Source organism: Xenopus tropicalis, chromosome 3 (assembly GCF_000004195.4).
Source record: "Xenopus tropicalis strain Nigerian chromosome 3, UCB_Xtro_10.0, whole genome shotgun sequence".
Taxonomy (NCBI): Eukaryota; Metazoa; Chordata; class Amphibia; order Anura; family Pipidae; genus Xenopus; species Xenopus tropicalis.
Genome location: NC_030679.2, coordinates 89,810,463 through 89,833,689, shown reverse-complemented (window position 1 = coordinate 89,833,689; position 23,227 = coordinate 89,810,463). Strand labels below are relative to the sequence as shown.

The 23,227-nt window shown below is 37.3% G+C and overlaps 1 protein-coding gene across 2 annotated transcripts; it reads right to left on the bottom strand.

Annotated features, from left to right (window-relative positions):
- Window positions 1-151: 151 nt before the first annotated feature.
- Window positions 152-22,601, bottom strand: cpt1b (carnitine palmitoyltransferase 1B). 2 transcript variants are annotated; one of them, XM_012966755.2, is made up of 19 exons: window positions 18,027-18,147; window positions 16,443-16,591; window positions 14,350-14,489; window positions 13,354-13,525; window positions 12,167-12,268; window positions 11,505-11,642; window positions 10,216-10,293; window positions 8,891-8,998; window positions 8,279-8,363; window positions 6,433-6,628; window positions 5,883-6,068; window positions 4,972-5,077; window positions 4,624-4,740; window positions 4,053-4,217; window positions 3,557-3,691; window positions 3,245-3,397; window positions 2,048-2,161; window positions 1,508-1,600; window positions 152-599 (listed from the first exon to the last, which is right to left on the bottom strand). In XM_012966755.2, the coding sequence occupies exons 1-19, from the start codon at window positions 18,130-18,132 to the stop codon at window positions 513-515; spliced, it is 2,430 nt and encodes an 809-aa protein (XP_012822209.2). In that variant the 5' UTR covers window positions 18,133-18,147; the 3' UTR covers window positions 152-512.
- Between the last annotated feature and the right edge of the window lie 626 nt (window positions 22,602-23,227).

Genomic DNA, 23,227 nt, shown 5'->3' with positions numbered 1-23,227 from the left:
CCCACAAACTGTAAAGTAACTGGCAACCTAACCCAATAATTGCTCTGGTTACAGAGTAATTTAACCAGTTCTGTGCTTTTAAAAGTATGTTACCATGGAAATTAAGCATGCCTCTTGTCAATAAATAAGCACCTGACACCCACTAAAAAAATATTTGGGAGTCTAGGAAGTTTAATACAGGAAGTGTAATTACAGTAAAAGAATTACAGGAAGAGAATGATGCTCCACATATAAAACAGCATTGCACATATATATATTGTGACCATAAGAGCAGTTGCCCTCTCTTGTAAGGTTGCATGGAGTGTGCTGGTAAGTTATGTGATACTTGGGTGACACAATGTGATTACAATCAATAACATCCATTTTAGTGAAGGCACTGTAAAAAAAATAACATACTCATTAACTGCCCTGCTTTAGTATAATTTGGATACACAGCAGTCATCAAATGTACATGTTAGCAGTGTATATAACCATTGTAGCTTTCTTCAAGTTAGCAGAAGTAACAAGTCATTTCATGGCCTCACTGTGACCGGGGGACTGAGCAGCTGAGCCAGATCTCGCATAGACTGACAGATTCGCTGTCCAAAACGGTGAGAATTCTTAGGGGGGAAAAAGATGCATAAGAAGCTAGCATTAATGTTTGTTCTTCCTTTTTTGCAATTACAGTGTTATGCATGTATAATTCTTTGGTTCTTGGCAGCATGGATTTATCAACTAGTTCCTTGCATACCTGTACTAACTGCAAAGGCATCACCAGCATCAGGGCCATTTTAAAAAAAAATGGACAAACCTACATTTGCCCAGTGCCCACCAGGACAGCCATTCCCACCATCAACTGTTTATCTGCAATAACTTTCTAATGAAGAATCATTTGAATGTGATCATTTCTTTTTTCTTTTTTTTTTTCTTTAGGTTTGTTGTGGGAAAAAAATACTTAAGGCCCCTGCCTTGCTTCCCTTGACCACACAGGACTTACAGGCCAGGCAGATATTTTTGTATTCATCTTGCTGCAAACTACACACACAAGGCACAGAATGAAAAGATCCAATTAATTAGGATTTCTTTTTATTTCACTTTATTAAATGGGATTTAAAGTTCTCTCTACAACAAACATACTTGCTTGATGGTTTAGGCTCCAATAATAAGAGACGTACTAAAATTATATTGCCATATTTTTACCTGCTCAGGATTTTCTGCAATGAATAAACAGAGACTGTACATTTTGCACATTTGCTCATGTTGACTATTTGACTATTTAACCATGAAAACCAATATAGCTGCACCCCTTGTTTCTATAAATACAAATATGCACATTATGCTATGCCCTGTCATTTGGTCTCTGGTTTAGAATATTCTCTAACTGCAGGTTTATGTACATATTTTAAAAACATTTTTTGTTTCTTGACTCCATAATAAAAAATGAATCATTTTATAGCTGTTATAGCTGTTTGTTGTCCCCAATATACCCCCTCTCAGCCGCTCACTTCCCCCAAAGTCTCATTCTTACCGTCTCAGGGCTGGAGAACTTGCTGGAAATGTGCAAAGTGATTAAATTTTCACCGGCAAAAATGTAGGAAACACCATAACCATCATCAGCAACCTAGGGGGAAAAAGTAAAGAGCATAGGGTCTAGATATTGCAATATGACAAGGTTAAAGTTGTTATTGTTAGTAGGCAAGATTGTGCTGAGAGAGGTATGGATGATTACCAGAAATGAGTCCAGGGCACTTGGGTTATCACAAAGGTATGCAAGATATCTAACACTGGTAGGCAACTCTGACTCACTTCTCTTTAGAGAAAACATAACCTCAGAAAATGATAGTGAAATGGGACCTATATTAACTTGTTTTATAAGTGAAGTATACTATTGAATTGAAGACTAATGCAGAAAGCAGGGACATTTAGAAGTTTTCCTTCATTACTAGTCAGTGTGGTTAGTTTGCAATTTGTCTCATGGTTGCAAGAATCTCCACATAACTGAATTGTTCCTCCTGATACTCATTGGCAACAGATATATACTACTTGCTTTTTAAACCCCTTTACTAACCGGTCCGAATCCCCCTCCTGCAGACACGTGGTCGGGGAACTTGTCCAAGTCAAATAATTTTAACTGTTGCTGTGGAGTTTGAGAAGTAGAGAGACGCCAGGGCTCGGAGAGTACCTAAAAAGTGTAAATTAGATCATCAGAAGATGAGATGATAGAGTCAAAAGAGACATCTTTTCATCTACAAGATAAAAAAAAGAAACACTGGAATACCACAAGAAAAATCATCATCTTCTCAGATTAGATATTTTACTCTGAGCAAGTCTTAACAAGGCTCTTCTTGCTCCAGCTCAACAAAGTGATTCTGCTTGGGAAAATGAGCACATCCACTCAAATGGTAGTAGGAGAGAATAACATGGAAATCACTATTATAGAAAGTAAAACCAAGCAATCTGACCCAGTGAAAAACCATGACAGTCAAAAAACCACCATGTACCATGCACCATGCGTGTGTCCTAGTGGCTTCTGTATCACAATGTGATGAAGGAAATATTCACTTATATTTGGTCTTTGTTAAGCATAGTGATAATAAATAAATGTTATTATTAATGTTAAAGAATGACAGCAATGAATGCATGTGCAATAAGTGTATGGAAGGCAATTGTGTCTTATATAAACATCAAGAATATTATTATTTTTATCAGTATTATTATTGTTTTATTTTTATTATTTATGTTGCTGTTAATATTATTATTATTATTATTAGTGTTCTTGTTATTCTTATTCTTATTATTTTTTTTAATATTATGTCAACATTTTTATACAAAAAAGAAACAAAGAGACTAATTCCCCAAGTAGTAATGTGTTATCCATATCATAATACAAAAAACAGTGTTTTTTATTAATTAATTAGTCAGAAAAAATAGTTAAAATACCTAACCCATAAAAACAAGCAATCTCTCTTATGGAGGGGCTCCTCATCCTTAAATTAGTTGATGTAAAGATAATTCAGTGACAATAAATCATCTCATCAGGATAATTGCTTTTCTGCCTCGATATTAAAAAAAATAGTTCTGCGGCACTGGCCAAAATGGCAGCTACAGGTAGGGATTAAGCAGCCACGTCCCTTATAAAAAAACTTCTGAAAAATAGTTGACCCCATCTGGGTAGGTGACTATCTAGCTTAACACTTCATCACCATCCCTGCTTTGAAGTGAGTGACACTTTCAGACAAGTACACAATTTACTCCAGCTTCTCACCTTTTGGAGGAAAGCGGAGTCAGTCCCAAGGTACTTAGACACAATATACAGACAAAATAGATGACGATCAATTCCCTTTCCTGTCATTGCCCAGCGATACATCAATTGGTGGTGCTCAGCAGCAGCACGATAGAGAGCCAGGCGCTTTTCTTGCTGTAAGTCAAAGAGGTCAAACATGATTAGTAATTCAGATTTCAAGGAAGAAATGAAGTTACATAAAATAATACTATATAATATGATATAATATAATAGTCAGCTGAAGTCATAAATAAGCTGTTGATATGACAATATATCTTAAGGACTGCTGCTTACACTTTGTGTAGGGTCTTCCATGGCTTTCACAAAATCACAGGTCTGAGTGGTGCAAGATCTCACTGTCTCTGTCCGACCATCACGGAACAGTCGAGTCATGGATGCCTCATAGGTCAGGCAGAAATGGCCCTTCTCCTGTAACACAAAATGGTTAGAGAAATCCTCAGATATAGGAATGCAAAGGCAAAATATTAAAAAGCAGTCGCAGTGTACGAGGAACAACTTACATTCTGGGACGATGTATAAGTCAAATGATATCATATAGGCAGGTTAATCAATAAGTCACATAAATTCAAATTTAAGTTAGCTTATTAATGTATTTGCACAGTTGTGTCATTTCAGGCATATTGTGGTATGATGGAATAACTTTACATTTGTGTTACAGCTGTAACAGCCTTGTTACCTGCTTCTATGTACAAAGTGAGTGAACATGCTGCTTTTATATTAGGGTATATTAAATGCTAGATCCTCTGCCATAGCTTTGTAGTTATATTACCCGGTAATGTGCCAGCTGTAGTGCAATCTGAAAGAAGGCATCCGGGCTGCTCCTGCATTTTTTGATTAATCCTTTTCCAAAATCACTGAAACAGAGGCAGTGGAAATCCACATCGTCTGCTATTGCCTTAGCTGTGACATAAGAGCGTTCAATGACCTCCCGGCACTGGAGAAGGGAAATATTAGAATAATTGCAGAACTACTAGAATTCTGTACAGAGGTCAGGAAGATACAGATCTGGGTACTATTCAGATACAGGTTTAAGATGATTTAAAAAAAAATATATCGGTATATCTATTAACAAAAATCATTATTTAGGCAACATACATGTATTTGCTAGACTAATAAAAATCACCAGCCTATTCCATGAAATCTAGGAAACAGCACATTTATCATATATACTCACATACATTTTTAATGCATATCATTTACAACTTTCCATTTAGTCCACATTATTACAGAGAAATGTATGCAACACTTAAAATTTACATTTTTCTATAAGACTTCAATACCATCTTGAATGGGACAATACAAATTGCTGTGTCTTAATATTACACAATGCAAATATCAACCTTTGGAGGAATGTCCCATTGCAGTCTGTAAGGCGGGGGAAGAGGGGACCCAGCATCCCCACGGCAGTTGCCATCCTCTGTATAACCCAGTTCAAAGCAGTCTGTTGCCAGTGTGAACTAAGGATTAAAAGAGAAGAAACAAGCAGAGAAACTGTGAATACAGAAGAAATCTTAATAAAAATAAAGAATAGAGGAATGTATGCATTTTTTCTTTAATAAACTCAATGCAGCTAATTCATGTGTGCCTTATACTGTTACAAGCATATGGCTTATTATATATGTAACAACATTTGGCAGTGAGTAGTATGGTGTATCATGGTGTAATATGTGCATTTTGTTCCTTGGTACCTCCCACAGATGTCCAATGATTGGTGCATCTGCCCAAGAATGCTCGGCATTGAGACCCAACTTTCCATTACGGAACACAACCAAACTAAATGACTTATCAAACCACCTGAAAGATAAAAAGATATACGAGGAATAAGAATGTGCAAAATGTTTTATACATGCAGAGACAAGTAAATAACTTTTCTGTCTTGGTATAATGGTGCTCATGATAACAATAAAAATTAGGCAACCAGGGAGAAAAGAATTTTAAAAGCATGGAGCAAAATGAGAATACTGCCTAATGATCTCTGTGGGCTTTGTTTCTCCAAATACAAACCATCTGCACTAGGAAGAACAGATCCACTCTGATAAGGTTTCATCTTCCTTTGCTGGAAATCATCTGCGTCCCCAACCTCTCCAACAATGGGATGTTGCCTCTAAGTTAAGCTAATTATACTTTAGCCATTAGAGCTAGAAGTTAAAGATTGTCTTTCTCCTCTGTCACATATATCAAAACTGCTGTGGTGATCAGTGACTTCAACAGCTATTTAGCCATACCAAAAGGGGACCACCCATGCTCATTTAGTCTTTGGAAGAAGGGATAGCTAAGTGGTGTAGTCTGAAAGTTGGATCAAAGCTGCAGCTAAACTAAAACCTAATAATTAAACCTTGAATTACAGCAAGCCATGTGTAGATATTATTCTAAAAATACAACAACAAACAAAAAATTACATGTAAAATAAGGGGTGAAACATGTAGTTAAAGCTTAGAAGAAGACAAAAGAAAGAAAGAAGACTAAGAATAAGAGAGAAGGTGAGGAGAAATTATTAAAAGAAATAATAGTGTGAATAAAAAAAGAAATGAGTGCCTTTGCCAGAAGAAGGGAACACACAAACACAAGGTAATCAGCTTTGCTGCATATGACATATTACCTGTTGTAACAGTTTCCATGTAACAAGGCCTTGGAATAAGCACTTAAAGAGGACTTGTCTTCTTCATTATACCCAGCTTCCTCCTCATCAAGACTGATAAAGAATACTGCACGTTCCACACAACTCAGAGCTGTTCTGTTTATTCCATTACTGAAGAAGTTTGTGCGAGCCTGAGCCCAATGGACCCTGTAAATCCCAGACACATAATGGCAAAACAGCGGATGTGAAAGTGTTTCACATTTACACAAGTTTAACAGGGTAAGAAATTGGTTTGTCTGTCTGGAATTTGGTGCCAGTTTGCATCAACATTTCAACTACAATAAACACTGAATTAAATCTAGTGAGCAATAAGCAATGTATTATATATGGAAATGTTCTGTTGCAGCCAGGTAGCACACCTTGCACCTAGCAATTAGCTTTATGAAGGAAAACAAACCTTATTTTATTACTTATCACAAGAGATAATCCATTATGATACCTAAACCTCACTTGCCTCTTCCCAACCTTCTTCATCATGTATTCCAAGTAAATTCCCTAACCCCCCACTTACCTGTTCCCTGCAGTTAGAGCTGCCAACTTCTCCTCCCCAGGCTGAGGGGGACTGGAGTCATCCAGGATGTACTGAATCTGTGACTGGAGCTGGCGGGGAGTGAGGAGGTTTCCATTCTCATACAGGGCTAACCTATAATACCGTCCTTTGTGATATACACAGACATGGCGACTTTCAACCAAGTGCTGAAGGCAGTCTAAAGGAAGGATGCAGCTTTATTGGCACTGCAAATATTCTGTGTTATAAGTATTATTATACACACACATGCTTCCCTCAGTAAGGTACAAAGGGGGGAATTCACAAAAGTGGTGACAAAATAAAAGTGGAGATAGAACTGTCAGATTTTCCACCATATTCACAGACCTCTGTCTCCACTTTTGTGAATTAGTTTTTTAAAGCTACTGCACTACTTCTCTACTCCCCTACTGATTACCAGCCAACAGTAATCTGGCTAACCCACCAAGACCACCTGGTCATGCAAGGGCCATACGCTTCACGCGTTTCGTGGCGTCACGCCACTTTTTAAAAAACTTGTCATGAAACGTGTCAAGCGTATGGTCCTTGCATGACACTCGCACAATGTCTTTTTAATGGATGCCATAAACGTGGCTTTTATTCAGCGATGTTGTGGCTGCTCTGTATATTTTTCTCTTTCTGATGGATGATATGCTGTCTGGGTATCAGCAATACATGAGCACATACAGAGCTGACCAGTAAGTGCTCCCATGAATGTTATTTATTTTGTGGCAATGCTGTCAAGCAGGTAGTTCTGCTATGGGTGCACAGTGTCAGTGAAGTGATTAATGAGGGTGTAGTGTTGCTAAAACTAAGAATTTGACTTTTAAATAAAGATTTATACAATATATTCACTTAAAACATTATCATTGCCTCATACACTAAGCTAAAACTAGCATAATAGTGCAAATGTGAAGTAATTACTTTTTATATATAAGTCTGTATAAATTACACTTGTTTCAATGTTTTACTTGTTTATGAATGTATTAAGGAGGTTTTTGCCCCTATTGTTCTAGTGTTGGACAGAAATTTGTCCCCTGACAATAGGCTGCTAATCTCCATTAATATGTTAGTTGTATGGTAATCTCCATTAATAATGTGTCCCTACCAGAGGTGGAAAATGAAGACTGGGTGAAACAAAGCAGAAGATCTTAGAACTGATCTGAGTTACACTGAGCTTTACTCCATTTTGGAAATGGCGGGAAAAAATGGGAAAATGTTGTTTAAAGAAAGTGTTTTAAACCAGTTTTCCCACCACTTTAACTCCAAAAAAGGGCTATCTCTACTTTTGTGAATTCTCCCTATAGACTTCTTTTAAACAGCTATGCAATTATTCTGATTTGTCAGAAATATTAATTTTGCAATGAGGTATGCTACATTAACATATCAAGATGTGCTCTGGGCAAAGCATCTATTAATGCAGGTGAATATAACTGCAGAGGTTGTGTAGTTCTTGCAGCGTATAAAACTAAGTGGCGGAAATATGGTTAAAAGGATCAGAGATATAGAAGCAACTTAAATATAAACTTTTAAATATATAAACCCATAATGACACCTGCTGGTAAAAGAAGGTATACTTTCAAAAAGAAATGTGAATATATATATGGCCTTTATTTAGGTGTATAGCTAAAAGTAAACTTAGATTGCAGGACTGAAGAGTAAAAATATTGGTGCAATGACAATAAAATTAAAATAAATAAATAGAACTGTATATCCTTACTGAAATGCATGCTTATTTACTGGATATCAGAAATGGGTTTACTGTATATGTTCCACAGATGCAGCGTGACTAATTCATATTAGGTTTCCCCAGTGTTGTATGTCTACTCACCAGTTTCCACTCCTGGAACTCTTGTTGTGTTAAACATCCTCACCATCTGATTAGAGCACATAGGAACAATGCCAAGAGCCATAACCTGAAGAGAGAGAGGCCTTCAGCATGTCCATTTTCTAAAGCTCTTAGCTACATCTCCTTTGTCACCTTAATCAGTTTTTACCCTTGTCTATGTAATACTTTAAGGCTTAACAGTAACAACAACAGTAACTTAAAAATCTTCCTCTACTCATTATGATGTGTAATCTCCCTACCAATAAGTCTTGGTTTCGCTTTTTAATAGATATTTGTTGAGAATCTTCAGTTTTAATTGTGTTTCTCATCTCCACCCACCACTATCTACTAAATACACAGCTACATGTCTACATTTATTGTATACATTAATCATATGTAATAAAAGTCACTAAGTTTGTCCAGGAGCAGTTTCCAAAAGCAACCAATAAGATGTTTGTTTTTAATCAGGTTCCCAGTAAATGCTAACTGATGATTGGTTGCTATAGGTTACTGCTACTGGGCAAACATAGTGCCTTTTATTACGTAACCCCCATATGTGTATTCTGTTCCCAGTCTTTCTTTCAGAGTGGGATATCATATTCTCATGTTACTTACTGGAGGTATCAAGCCCCTTTCCAGCTTTCGGCGATAGAGTAGCATGGCATGAATAACGTTTCCTGCCCGGGCAGCTTGATTTGTGGATGGGGTCACGTATAAATAATCCTATATACCCAGATGCAAAGGAAAGAGAGAGAAAGCTAGATATGTAAAACAGTACAAAAATGGGAGACAAAATGGGTGACAATCCTCTGCTAGGTAAACTAAAAGGCCGATGGTTGGAAGCGTGATTGTATTAGTGGAGCTTCCTAGACTACAGGAAAACTAGTATCATTGATTGAATATGATATATTTGGTTATGCAAAGGCCACTAGGATCATTCAATTTTGTAATTTTCAAACATTGGATCAGATCTAATTAAACAAAACTGAACAGCTGTTGGGCAGTAGCAACTACTGCCATGTGTATAGGAACACTGGCCAAGTTGGAGCAAGATACAGTTTTCTTTCATCCACAAATGTGCATGTCCCCCTCACTTCTGTACATTCATCAATACTAAAGTGCAAAACATCAAATTTGACAAAGTTTTTGGCATATTAACTTGAGTATGATAAATTTAGAATATATGCAAAATGATCAAGAGTTTTAGATTGACAGCAGGTATATCTGGCCACAATTTAAAATTATTTCCCCAGATTTGCTGACCAACAAGGAGACATAGAGCAAAGGCCAAAAAACAGAAGACAAACCCAAACATATAGCCTGAGAAAGATGATTATAACACATTAAGCACTCGGGCTCCCCTGCAGTGGAGTTCTCCTATGTTCCAATGCAGGGCGAAACACCCGTGTGTATAAGCCTTAATGGAAGAATGCATTGTGAAAGCATATCTTCATCAGAATGCATAAGGCATTTTAATCAGTTATGTCTGGCTGAAGATATGCTTTCTAGCTACGCATCTATTGTGGTTGGTGTAACAGTAATAACATTTGTCATACTACCCCTAATAAACATCACCGAAATCTTTTCTAGCCTGATTTTATTTACTGAAATGGTTAATCAGGATGTGCTAAAAAAAAAGGTACTACAGGTAGCAGAGTTTTCATTCACAAATAAACTGTATCAACAATAATCTGGCCCTTTGATCTGTAGGGGAACAAAAATCAACATGAAAAATGTCCCGTGTATTAATCCTGTAAAGCTCAAGATTGCATATTTGCCAAATCCAAGGGGCAATGCTAACTTTGCTACTGTAAACCATGGCAGCAACTCTTATATCAAATGGCACTGGTGGCTGAGGTGTTTTGGGACACTGCATTGTACAGGGGAAAAGCAGAATATGCTATAACAACAATACAAATGGAAGGTTTAGGGGTACAAACCATTGCATAATAGTTGCTGTTCACCATTATTGGTCCTCGACCTCTCAAGTATATGTATTCTTCCCACCAATCACTGACCTGCAGGAGAGGAAAAATGTAAACATATTTCATTTTCCAGACAATATAGTTGAGCTGTAGAGATGATACCTTAGCAACAGAATTACAATTATGTTAACTAGAAATTGCATTTGTAAAATTTGATGCGTCAACAGTGTAAATTACATGGACTCTAAACATAAGGTCTTACTATAAGGAAGATGTTGTCTTCCATTTTCCCATGCTCTTGTGATTGCTTGACAACCTTGTTTCCAGGTCTCTTACAGCCTATCCTTTCCCACTCTAATCTGTTCCATCATGCAACACCACCTACTAATACCTTACTTGGTGCATAGAGACCTGACTGAATGACCCTATCTCTCAGATGAGCCCACTCAATAGCTGGTGGGTCATGTAAGGCTGACCTGCAACTCTCAACACATACAGTTGCTTTAAACAATAAAGGTTGTTAGTGATTCTTAAACATTAAATTTGTTTATTAACAGATAGCAACATGTACTCCCTTTAGGTATAACAATGATAAGGCATCATTCAGTGAGTGGTAAAGCAATAAAACAATTACAGGGAATAAGTCACCTTTACCAGTAGTGGGTCCCATTCCAAGCTGAGTGTCCCATCACTTTAGGCAAGGTATGACCCAGGAGAAACAGTCTTCAAACTACTCTTTGGTGGAGTTGATGTTGCTCTTTCTACCTACCCTATCGAGCCAACAACTACTAGAGTGTGCTAGATGAAATTCTGCTATCCATTTTCTACACCTCATTCATAGGGTTCCTATTCCCTGACCTCACTAAGGGGCTGACTTCCTGTAGGACACAAGTCTTACTGGGGCCTTAGGTTCCAGGTTCCCCAGCAGATTCACCCAAAACACCAGGTGGAATTCAAAGAGGAAGAGCCATATGCTCTCTCTCATTAAATAACTATGGACAGAAACTGGTCACTCAACCCCTGTGTCTATAGGAACATATCCTTCAAGGGAAAGGAAAGAGACACCTACACTTGTTGTGCCAGCAGGGGTATTAACTCTTTGGTTCCCCTACAGTACCACTCATAATCTTACGTATTTATATAGCAAACTGAACAGGACACAGTTTTGAATCCTGAAGAAAACAAGGAAGGAAAGCATGGCCATTGTAAAATGGCCTATTTCCTATATGCAACATTTCTATTTTAGTTGTATATAATCGGTTAACTGTTGGATAACAGCCCTGTTTGTGGTTTATGATACTTACATAATTTAAAGCCCACCAGGACTTAAGGTGCAAGTATTTTTGTAACTTCCGCCCCAGATCTTTCTGGAATTCCTCAGCCAGGATCTTCATTTCACTGAATTTGTCATCGTCCAGTAAAGGACGCACCGACTGCAGATACTGTCAGCATGACAAGGAGAGCAGAAAAAATAAACGGAAGCCAATAAATGAAGGCAAAGGGAACGAATACCACTAGAAAACCTACCTTTTCTCTTATTGATCTATCCCTAGTTACAGATTCCACAAAGTTATTTTGCTGATATTTTTGCAAAGCACAGTATGACCTTCAACAATTAATAATTTTCTGGTTCAGTTGGCTACCAAATCCTCCACAAAAATGTGTTACCTTTAGCTGTATTTTAAAGCCACATTATACCAGGGTTTAGATTAGATTTGGTTGTTCAAATCTGAATTCTGCAAAAAGCAACTGCATTTTTCCTCATCCCTAATCCAGTTGTGAATACTGAGCATCCCAAACACAGAAGGTAAGTCCAGAACACCTAGTATATACATGGCACCCAGTTTCAGACCAATTACTTTATATAGCTCTTATTTAACAATCAAAGTTAGTAATTTACATAACGGTATGTTTTCTTTTCATGCTGATCATCCTACTCAAAGTTATCTAAATGCAATCTCCTTACCCTCTCTATTGTATCCTCCAGTGGGGGAACAGGCAACTTTGGAAGAGACATCTGAAAGCTGTAGAGCATTGGTTGACGGCTGGACATTATCTTCATACAACCCTTTAAAGATTATACAGAAGCAACAAAAAATCAATAACAATAAAAGACAAGGAAAGAAACCACAAGATAATCAGATCTATCATTAAGGGGATCTATGCATTTTATTTTCTGCTATTTGTCTGCTGTTTTTCTAATTCCAATACACATGAGGTTTTGCAATATTCATGCAAAGGTAAAACATAAATATAAAACATAAACATGGCTTTGTAAAACTCTAACCAGTATTTTTCAAATCAATAAAAAGTGTGCCCATTAGAAACCGAGAACCATATAAGATACACAACAGAGTGACTGGTTTCATTCTGAGAAGTAACAAAAGAAAAGTTTTCATTTAAACCAGTGGAAAAGAAAATGGAAAAAATGGCTAAAGCTGTTTTCAATTTTTCGCAAATGATTAGGGAAAATTCTGTAGCAGAAGATCAATCATTCTTTAAGGCATGCCTTTATGTGCTCTGGGTGGATCTGAGTGGACAAACTTCTATGTCTGGGCCCTTTATATTGTATTAAACGACCATATTGAGTAAGCGCTCCTTCTCCAACATTAACGAACTACGTAAGCAAGTTTTATAAACAAATATGCTCATAAACATTAGTGATGAAGTCACCTTTCTATGGGTTATTTCTAGTTCTTAATGCCACTGTAAAAAAAGAAAATACTCTGAATGAGACATTATTCGCACTTTCTCTACTTAGAAAAGCCACGTGAGGTGCCTTTGTGTTGCATGGAATTTCTTGCCACATGTGCATTACCATTTATCTACGCAAAATCTTACATAATGTCTCAGTTTGATGGCCTGAGATCTTTTAGTTGCTACTTGAAGCATTAATAGTATTAATAAAGCATTAACAGACGATATCCAATTATGAAAGTGTGGTGATTTCCAAGACCAAATGACATCCCTCTACATAGTAATGCATGGAACTGTATCACAAGTTTTGTACTGAAATATCATAGTACAGTTTTTATATTAAAACCTTTTAGTAATAAACCATATCATTAAAATATATATTACTCTGAAAATGGCCATTGTCTTTTATGGTAACTATAACAATACTAATGTAATTTAACTTGCAAGTTTTCTTACCGCCCAGATTTTGGTTTTCATACTTGTTTTCTTATGTGGTTCAAACATCCATCCATGATAAGATAAAAGTATACGAAGAGTCTGACGGTAGATCAGGATTCCAGATACCCAGACACCAGATGAAAAGATCACAGCACTGAGGACTGTGCGGGAAACTGGTGCTAAAATTGACCTGTAAACAAAAGATATAATATATATATTGATATAATCATCATTTATATAATTAGCTGTTTAAACGGATAGCTAAATGGGGACAGGGATGTGAGCAGTTATATTCCATTCTATCAGGAAATTATTTGAAAAGCTTTCTGACACCTGCCTGTCCAACATTTAATTCCAAAACAAAGTATATTATTATGAAGTTGGCTCTTGTTTTGCTGCTACAACGGCCTGTACTCCCTTTGGTAGTAGGAACTGCCAAAAATATAATGACACACTGTGATGCTAAGGTTTGTTTTCTGTCTATTCCAAACTACCCAAGTAGTATTGTTCCTCTACCAAACATTACAGGTCAGATTATGCTCCCAAGCAGGTAGTATTCTCCTGGCACCTGTTATATCTAGATTTGTCCAGCAAGATTTATCACTCCAGCTGATGGTTATGTTAGGAGTATGTGAAGCCGCTTGTCCTGAAACATATGCTTCTTTACAATACACAGAAAATTTTGTAAATGAGAAAGCAAATATTAGCTGATCACCCCCAGTACATTCTCATACTGGAACAGCACTTTGTCTTGTACACAGCATGAATGCATTATGTTTGCAATTATTGCATTACACAGCTAGGTGATTGCTTTCATGTTCTCCAGTAAGGTGCTTCTTGACAGTAGTATAGAAGATGTGCCAATTTAATAAAATTCCAGGCCACTTGCCACTGCCTTCACCATATACAACCCAAACATACAATGAACAATGTAACATTTTCAGACAGTTCTGTGTTTTATAAACAAACTCACACTACCACAGCCGCACACCAAGCTGCTCAACAGTCACTCACTTTCCTGGGAGAATGCTGTTGATCTTAGTGATAAGTCCTAGAGATGGATCCAACTTGCCATATAATGAACCAAGAGTCATAGCCACCACAGCAAACCATGTAGAAGGGCTAGCTGGGTACACTCCACTCAGCACAGAGCTCTGTGTGTAAAAAAGGAAATGTGAAAGGATTGTGCATTGATACAATTTGTATCAGCTCAGAAATCTTCTAGACCCATCTTGTAATCAAAGCATAATAAAAACTGAAGTAAAAACTCTTTATCCTAACCAACATGTGAGATATATATAGGGCTTGGCGTCAGCTTTACTGCATAGGTGATTTGTCAGTCATTGCTTCAATTAAATAACACAGTTGTTACTTCATATGGGTCATTCAACTACATCTCTAGAAATAATTATACAAAACTGACTTTATGTTCCTAAAAATTCTGTTATTGAAACTATATTGGTTTAGCTGCCATTGTAAATGGTAGTATTGTATTCATGGATTTAACCTTTTTGGAAAGAAGTAGACTGCTTAATGTTCTATGCAGTCATTACAACTTGCTGAATAGGACATTGAATTCTACACTTTTACATTAATTTTGAATCATGAAGCACTGCATAATTTGCTGGCGCTAATATAAATAAATGATGATGATGACTTGTCATTGAGCCATGTAGAAAACATGTCAGCCTCAAAAGACATACCCTATTTTTATTCAATAAGAAGGAGCCTAAACATAATATTATACTTATTTATCTAAATTGAATCTCTAAGAATCTACACTAGCATTGTAGAGAAACCTTACTTGAATATTATAGCAAACCACTTTCTATTTTAGAAAACTGTAAGACCAAGCAATCAATCATACTCTTAGGGGCTGATTTACTAAAACACGAATTCTGATCGAATTGGAAAAATTCCGATTGGAAAACGAACATTTTGCGACTTTTTCGTATTTTTTGCGATTTTTTCGCCACCTTTACGACTTTTCGGAAAATTATCGCGACTTTTTCGTTACCAATACGATTTGCGCGAAAAAACGCAAGTTTTTCGTAGCCGTTCCGAAAGTTGCTATTTTTTCGTAGCGTTAAAACTTGTGTGAAAAGTTGCGCTTTTTTCGTAGCGTTAAAACTTAAAAGGCGCGACGTTTCGCGCAAGTTTTAACACTACGAAAAAATCACAACTTTTTGCGCAAGTTTTAACGCTACGAAAAAATCGCAACTTTCGGAATGGCTACGAAAAACTCGCGTTTTTTCGCAAAAATCGTATTGGTAACGAAAAAGTCGCGATAATTTTCCGAAAAAATCGCAAAATACCGATCATTACGAAAAAAAACGCAATCGGACGCATTCGGCCCATTCGTGGGTTAGTAAATGTGCCCCTTAATATGCCTAACATTGACTGATGTGCTACTTTTCAGACGAGCTATGGTAGATTGCTCTAGAAAAAGAGGACAAGGTTCTAAGATTTATTTTATTAAAATGCAGGTATGTATACTGTATATATATATATAAATATAAATGAACAAGCCCCACAAACAATCTGGGAGAGTTAACAAAAACCGGGCTAAATGTATATAAAGGATATATGAGTGTTCTTAATTTACATGTTAAATTCTTTGAGCTTTAACAATAATTAGAATTAGCATAAAACGTCATAAAAAGGTTCCTCCTGTTGTGCCATTAGCTCTGTTTTTGCATTCACTTAAAGAGGACAACATCCATTTTTCTACATTAGAATATGGCAGTGACATTTATATAGACCCGACAGCTACAGCCCTGTCCTTCATGGTGCCATAGGGCCCCAATTAAGTCTGTACAGACAGGATGGAGGGATTGCCTACTTGTCTTAGCTCATAAATGTAGCACTGCCAAATGCAGGTAGCAATATATTCATAGTGTAAACATAGTCAATTCTGCTACCTACAGGGAAGGGGGAGAGTGCACAAGTGTTATTTGCTGCCCTGCCCTGCATGTAAATAAACCCTAAGGTGTTGCATATAATGGTAATGTTGTTCATGTTAATGTTGCTCTACTGGGTGATGTAATTCACTAATTACAGGTGCCTGCCCTATATTATTATTTACTATAAATACTGCAACTTTTTACCTTAAGTGTGATGAGGCGTTTCCTACAGGCAACCAACCCAGACAGCCAGAGATGTCGTAGTGCTTCATGGCTTAGCTGTAAATCAATGCCATCTGGTGTCACAGTGAACTGAAAGGCAACAGCCTGATGGGCTTCTGCCATCTTCAGACCTGTGGATGAAAAAGAATGAGTTAAAAATACCATTATTTGGATCTACTTACAGTCACATTGTGCTGTGGTGCACTTTAGCAAGTGATATATTCTAAAAACAATTTCTATTAGTGTGACAGGTTTAGTCATTTTAGGTTGTATGTCTAAAGTGAAATCATAAAGTCTTGTTCTGTATGATCACAGAAAAACTATAACATTTTGTATAGTGTTTTAAGTTTTAGTTTTGTCACAGTGGAGTTACAAGGGCTCAATATTTAACACAAGTGGACGTCATTTTAATAGATGCAAAATTGTGCATGCTTTGGCTCTCCTCACAGATACTTGTACTTCTGCTTATGAGTATCTTGTGGCAAGTGCTAAATATTAAGCAGCGGGTGTGCATAACATTAGCGCGCATATATGAGCAGGCAGGGAGGGGCGATGGCTAGGTACCTGTGTGCGCTGGGCCCCTTTTAAAGTGCACCCAAATGTGCAATTTGCATTCTCTTGTTGCATTTTGCACACAATGCGTCATTTATAAGTGAAACCTACTGTCCACTGCCCTAAACTACTACTTTCTACAAGCAATGGTCAAGCAGACAATAAAGTGGGACTTAAGCAATAGATTTATTCCACCAATCACTAAAGTGATTAGCAGTCCTTTGGCACCTTATGCAATTTGTTATTTCAGGTAAAACATCAATTTTTTGTTGTTTCAGCTGAACACAAACATTTTGATATTAGTTCAGCTAGAAAACAAAATAAGAAAATGCTCAAGTTCAATCTTTTGCTCAAGGAAGTCCTTTCTAACTTCTAGTTTGGGGAGAATTCTACCTATACCCCATTAATAATCATTGTGCTAAGGAAATGCAATAAAAGATGCAAAGTTTGCTACTGTGCTACAGCAACCAATCAACAGGTTGCATTTACTGGTCACTTAGTTAAGCAAACATCTTATTGGTTCCTATGGGTTAATGCTCCCAGGCAAACTTAGTGCCTCTATCTGCCACTATAGACACTGCAGGACCATAAGTCCAAAACTTTACTTCTCTCACCTTAAAAAAACAGTTCAGTGTAAAAATAAAACTAGGTAAATAGATAGGTTGTGCAAAATAAAAAATGTTTAAAAATGTTTTTAATATAGTTAGTTGTTCAAAAACGTCATCTACAAATGGATGTCTAACATAATAACCAGAACTCTACTTCCTCTATTCAGCTCAGCCCTCTAACCTTCCTTTTGATCCTGACCTGTGTGCTCAGGATCAAAAGCTGACTAATTGAACAATTACAGTATGTCCCATGTAGCCCCCCTTCAATACCCAGTTTTATTTTTACACTGAACTACTCCCAAGGGGACTGAAACGCTGGCTGCAGCATGATATAAATACAGTGGATCTGCATGGTGGTGCTGCTCCTTTCTTCAATTGTAATTTTATATATATCAGATATTCTAACCTTCCCTGCTTAGCTTTGCCTGGCACAACACTGCCTTTCCTAGCACACTCTGACTGAAATCACCATCACTTCTTTCTGTAAATATTTTCTCTTTGCCTGTTAGCATGTGAGTTTATTTCCATAACGAAACACTGGCAGCTGACCAATTAAGTGAAAGGTTAAACAGCAGACTACAGGGAACGAAGGCATGAAAGTTAAGAAAAGTTATAGAACAAGGTAGGATAGACATATAAAGCAATACAGTTATAACAAATTTAAATATAATATTTAGCATCCACAGAGAAAAAAACATGGTAGTAACAGTGGCCTCTGTGTGCATCCTGTGGCATAAAAGGAGTCCATTGTTATTGCCATTACAGTATAGGTTTGCTGCCTCCAGACATAATCCAGTGTAAACGAATGACATGATTTTGGATTAGGCATGGAACTATATAATATTTTGATCAGACACTGGTTCTCATTTAATTTCTGTTTTGGTGCTATTTAAAGGAGAAGTAAACCATAAAAATGAATGTGGCTAGAATTGCCGTATTTTATATACTGAACTTATTGCACTGGTCTAAAGGTTCAGCATCTCTATAATGATCCAGGCCTTGAAAGTTGTCACGGGGGGGGGGAAGTCATCATACTGGATTCTGTTAGAAGTGTCAGTGACACTCACTTGCTCAGTATGCTCTAAGCAGCTGTTGAGAAGCTAAGCTTAGGCAGCGCCGGATTTGACTGCAGGGCACCCAGAGGCCACCCCCAAATCCATGCCACCCTAGGCCCGGGCCTTTGTGGCCTCGCCACAAATCCAGGCCTGAGCTTAGGGGTCATTGCAAATTTTTAAGCTGAAAGTGAATTTTACCTGTCATATAATCTGATGCTACAAGGCTGGCTATTAAATTCTGGTGTTAGTTAATTATCTGTATTATTTACTGATCAGCCTTATATTTTGACAATTCTATTTCATGTATACAGTATATTGTATATCAGTTCCTAAGCTCAGGTAACTGAAATCAGCAGAAAAGAAAATGGGGGGCTACAGGGGGCATCTTCAGGGGCACAGATATTCCTGCTAAAGGTCTGTGGTTGCCTTGGGCTGGTACAGAAACCCAAAAATGCTTTAGTCCTCCTTTAACATTGTGCTTTACTTATCAAGGATTTAACAATTTTATTTTGGTTGATCACTGTTTGTTCTGTTGATATGTGGTGTTTATACTTTGTTGCTATTGCAACCACCTTGGCTTGACAAGAGCTATTTTTATGTTCACATTAACTAATTAATGTGAAGATCTTAAAGATGAAAATAGGTAATTTAGAATGTTCATGGACATCGGGTGCCTATTATTTTGACCATATTAGATCTGGCTGATTAGGCTGTTAATGCAATCAGTGGCAACCAGGTTTGCACACGCCCTCAATGTAATCTTTTCTTTGGTCCATAGGGCTAGATGTTTGGTTCAGCCTTAGGGCAATGACACATGGTGGTAATTGTTGCCTGAGTTTTGTCACTCTGCTATGTTAAGAGGGGGCAATAGGGCTAAAATATTATTGGGAAAAAAGGCAAAAAGGATATGGACCCTTGACACAGTAGCCCCAAGAGTTGTTAATAAGATGTATTCTTATCTTGCTTTTTTTAGGAATTAAAGTTGAATTGAATTATTTTTGTTTTTATTTTTGTTTCAGAGTTTCATTTTTGATACGTTTTGGGTACATGTGGTTATGTGTGACACATGGGGATACAATTTATGAGGTTTAGCATTTTATTTCCACACTGAGGATATTTATCGCAGTATATATAGGATTATACAGTACATTGACATATGTTACTTGGGGAACAATTGTTGGTTCTGCAATTTATTACTATTACAAACACGGGGACTATTACCATTGTTATTACAAAGAGAGGGAAAATGGATCCAGACCCATGACACGGTAGCTCTGAGAGATCTTAATGAGATGTATTCTCTATCTTGCTTTTTATGACATCAAATACCCATTCTTTTGGCCAAGGTAGAAGCCCATTGGCTGATGTTTTAGTCCACAGGGTTTGGGTCAGCCTTAAGCGGCACACCAAACTCTGGAAATCTTACGTTAAAATATTCTCTGTAGTTATCCATTAAAGGGTTTCACATTCGTGCCACATTTATTCTTATACAAAAGTACTGGTATTGGTATTTACAATAACGCATACAAGAGAGAATGGCCACATCTTCCCCTTAAGAGACTCACTGATGTGGCCAGTGCAGGGGCTGATAGCTCATTAGCAGGAATCAGCAATCAGAAAGAAGAAGAAGAATTAGAGCCTTTTTTATGTCCTAAACAATACAGATATCAGTTTCTGTTAGGATGTGGTAAATGAGGAGTTAAGTACGAACAAGAAATGATGAGTAATACATACTGTATATTTTATGTATTGCCTGAAAGGGGTTGTCCACCTTTGAGTTAACTATTAGTATGATGTAGAGAGTGATATTCTGAGACAATTTGCAATTGGTCTTCATTTTTTTACTATTTATAGTTTTTTTAATTATTTGAGTTTTTGTTTGGCAACTACCCAGCTTGGAGTTTCAGCAGCTATTTTGTTGCTAGGATCCAAATTACCTTTAAAACCAGGGTGCAGTTTGAATGAAAGAGCGATATATGAATAGGACCTGAATGGAAAAATAAGTAATATAAAGTAACAATAATATTTAATAATTAGATCAGCCATGCAGATTAGTAAGAAGAACTAGTGCTGGGCGGTATGACCAAAAATTTATATCACGGTATTTTTCAAAATTATATCAGTGTCACGGTATTTTTTTTTCCAATTAACATTGGTGGCCAGGGCCCCTAAATAGTTTGCAGGCCGGCCACGGTATTTTAAACCCCCCCCCCATACAGCCCCCCCATACAGCAAGCTGGCCAGCTCCAGGCCAGCGATGCGACTTTTGCAGGAATAAGGCCAAAAATTCCATGTGGTTGTAGCACCCCAAAATTCATCCCTTTGTATCTACCCCCTATAAAGCTAGAGAGGGGTGGGTCAAAGTGCGAACAAGTAATTGTTTGCCTGTTTTTAAAAATGTATGCTCTTGCGCAGAATAAATTACAAATAAATCACGGGGCTGAAGATGTGCATTGATCAATACCCTCCTTGTATGCTTGTAAAAGCCACAGAGACCCAAGTGCTAAAGCATGCAAAATGATGCCGCTCAGTGCTCATTTATCCAGCACTTGCATCTGGGCCAATGCTGTGCCCCGAAAGTCATACAATGCTGTGCCCACCATATGCAGTCGGGAAGGACAGGGCTCCTCAGCACCCCTTAGGGGGCCCACCTATATCCATTCTAGAGCACAAGGACCTGAGCCTGTGGGTGCAGCGATGCGGCCCGTGCCACTTCGGGTTGCGCCCCGTGCGTACGTGACATCAGTACGTGACATCAGTACGCATGGGCATGGGGCATCCTCTCCTCCTACTTTCCAGCTCTCAAATGGCAGCCAGTGACCCTGGCAGCCAAAAATCTATTGCTGTGAGGGTAAATTTTTATTAATATTGCTACCTTTTTTACTATTATTTCTATTCTAGTCTCTCTGCTATTTATATTCTTTCATTAAAGTAAATTGGACCCTAGCAACCAGATAGCTGATGAATTTCTGAAATGGATCGCTTCTAAAAAAAAAGCTAAATAATTAAAAACATAAAAAATAAAACATGAAGACCAACTGCAAATTGTCTAAGAACATCACTCTCTACATCATACTATAAGTTAAAGGTGAAGTGCCCCTTTAACTATGTAAATGAAACATACATGCTATGTGCACTGAATGCCAAATAGCTGTAAGGACTATAACATAACAATAAGAAAAGATGAAAAAAAAAACACAAACTTTTGCTATTTGGGATTCTTTTGCTATTAACAAATATAATAACCCAAATCTTGTAAAAAAACAAAAAAAAACTATAGAAAAGAAAGGTGTAATTGTCACAGTTAAATACGCTAACGTCTTGTTTTACACTGAACCCTATAATTGCAGATTACAGCCCGAGGTGCAAATAAAAATGAACCCCCCAAATGCTGAATTAGATTGTCACATCATTTTTCATACCAAATACTGATGTAGTTTTAGCTTCACCTAATAACAGTACTAAACTTAGAAAAAACAACTACATCTAAAAGTTTCAACAAGTGTTGACCAAAGAATGTAGATTTCCCTTTATGCACTGTGTGTGCATGGGCACACTGAGTCAAAATAAATGTATGACACTTCCAGGGGCAGCGGCGCCCTTTATATTTCACTTCTCACCTTACAGCAAAAGTTTGCATAGGTACAAACAGCCAGATATAGCAAGATCGCTGCAAAAGTAACATCTCACCAAAATAACATACTATTTACAACCACAAAACACAGCTGTGAGTACAGTGCAGTGAGGACAAGGTTACCGATACACCTAGTTTTAAGCATGTGATTCTCTATTAAGCAAAAAATAAATGTATCAAAAAGGGATCGAGAGCTATATACAAAGGAATACACAAACAGTTAAGCTTGTCCAATAGATACTCACCTGATTATTTTGCACTTTTTCAGATATCTTCAGAATGAAACACTAACATGTAGGAACAACACACACACAAAATCACACAGCTGCTGCTTTCTGTCCTCTATGTCCTTCAGTCTCTGATTTTTTTTTTTTTTTTTTTTAAGTTGCAGCCAAAAGCTTCCAGTGTAACCTGAGCCCTGACACTATGACACTGACGCAGAGAGGGCACCCGGTTACTGTGTGAGTGAGCAGGAGGCACCCAGTTGCAGCAAGCACTGCTGCCCAAGTACATAAAAAAAGAAAGAAAACACTGCACTAAAGCTATACTGTTTCTACTTCAGCGAGAATCTGTACTCTGTACACTATCATAGCAACTAGGTGCCACAGAGCATATGTGAGCACAGTTATTTCTTAGTTGCCAACATTTGAAAATAACCATATCCTCCTCCTTTTTCTTCTTTGCAAAGTATATAGCTTAGCACCTACGAACCATATGAGCATGCACATAAATATCTATGTAGTCTTTGAAATGATTTGTGTCCCTTTAAAAATTAAAGGCACAGATGTTTCCCCAAGACATAATTTGTTGGCATGTACCTTTGCAATGTTATCATGTGAAGGGACGCCCCTTTGGGCCCACACACAAATGAGCATATTTATTACAGTGTGTCAGCAATTAGAATTTTTACAGAACTTG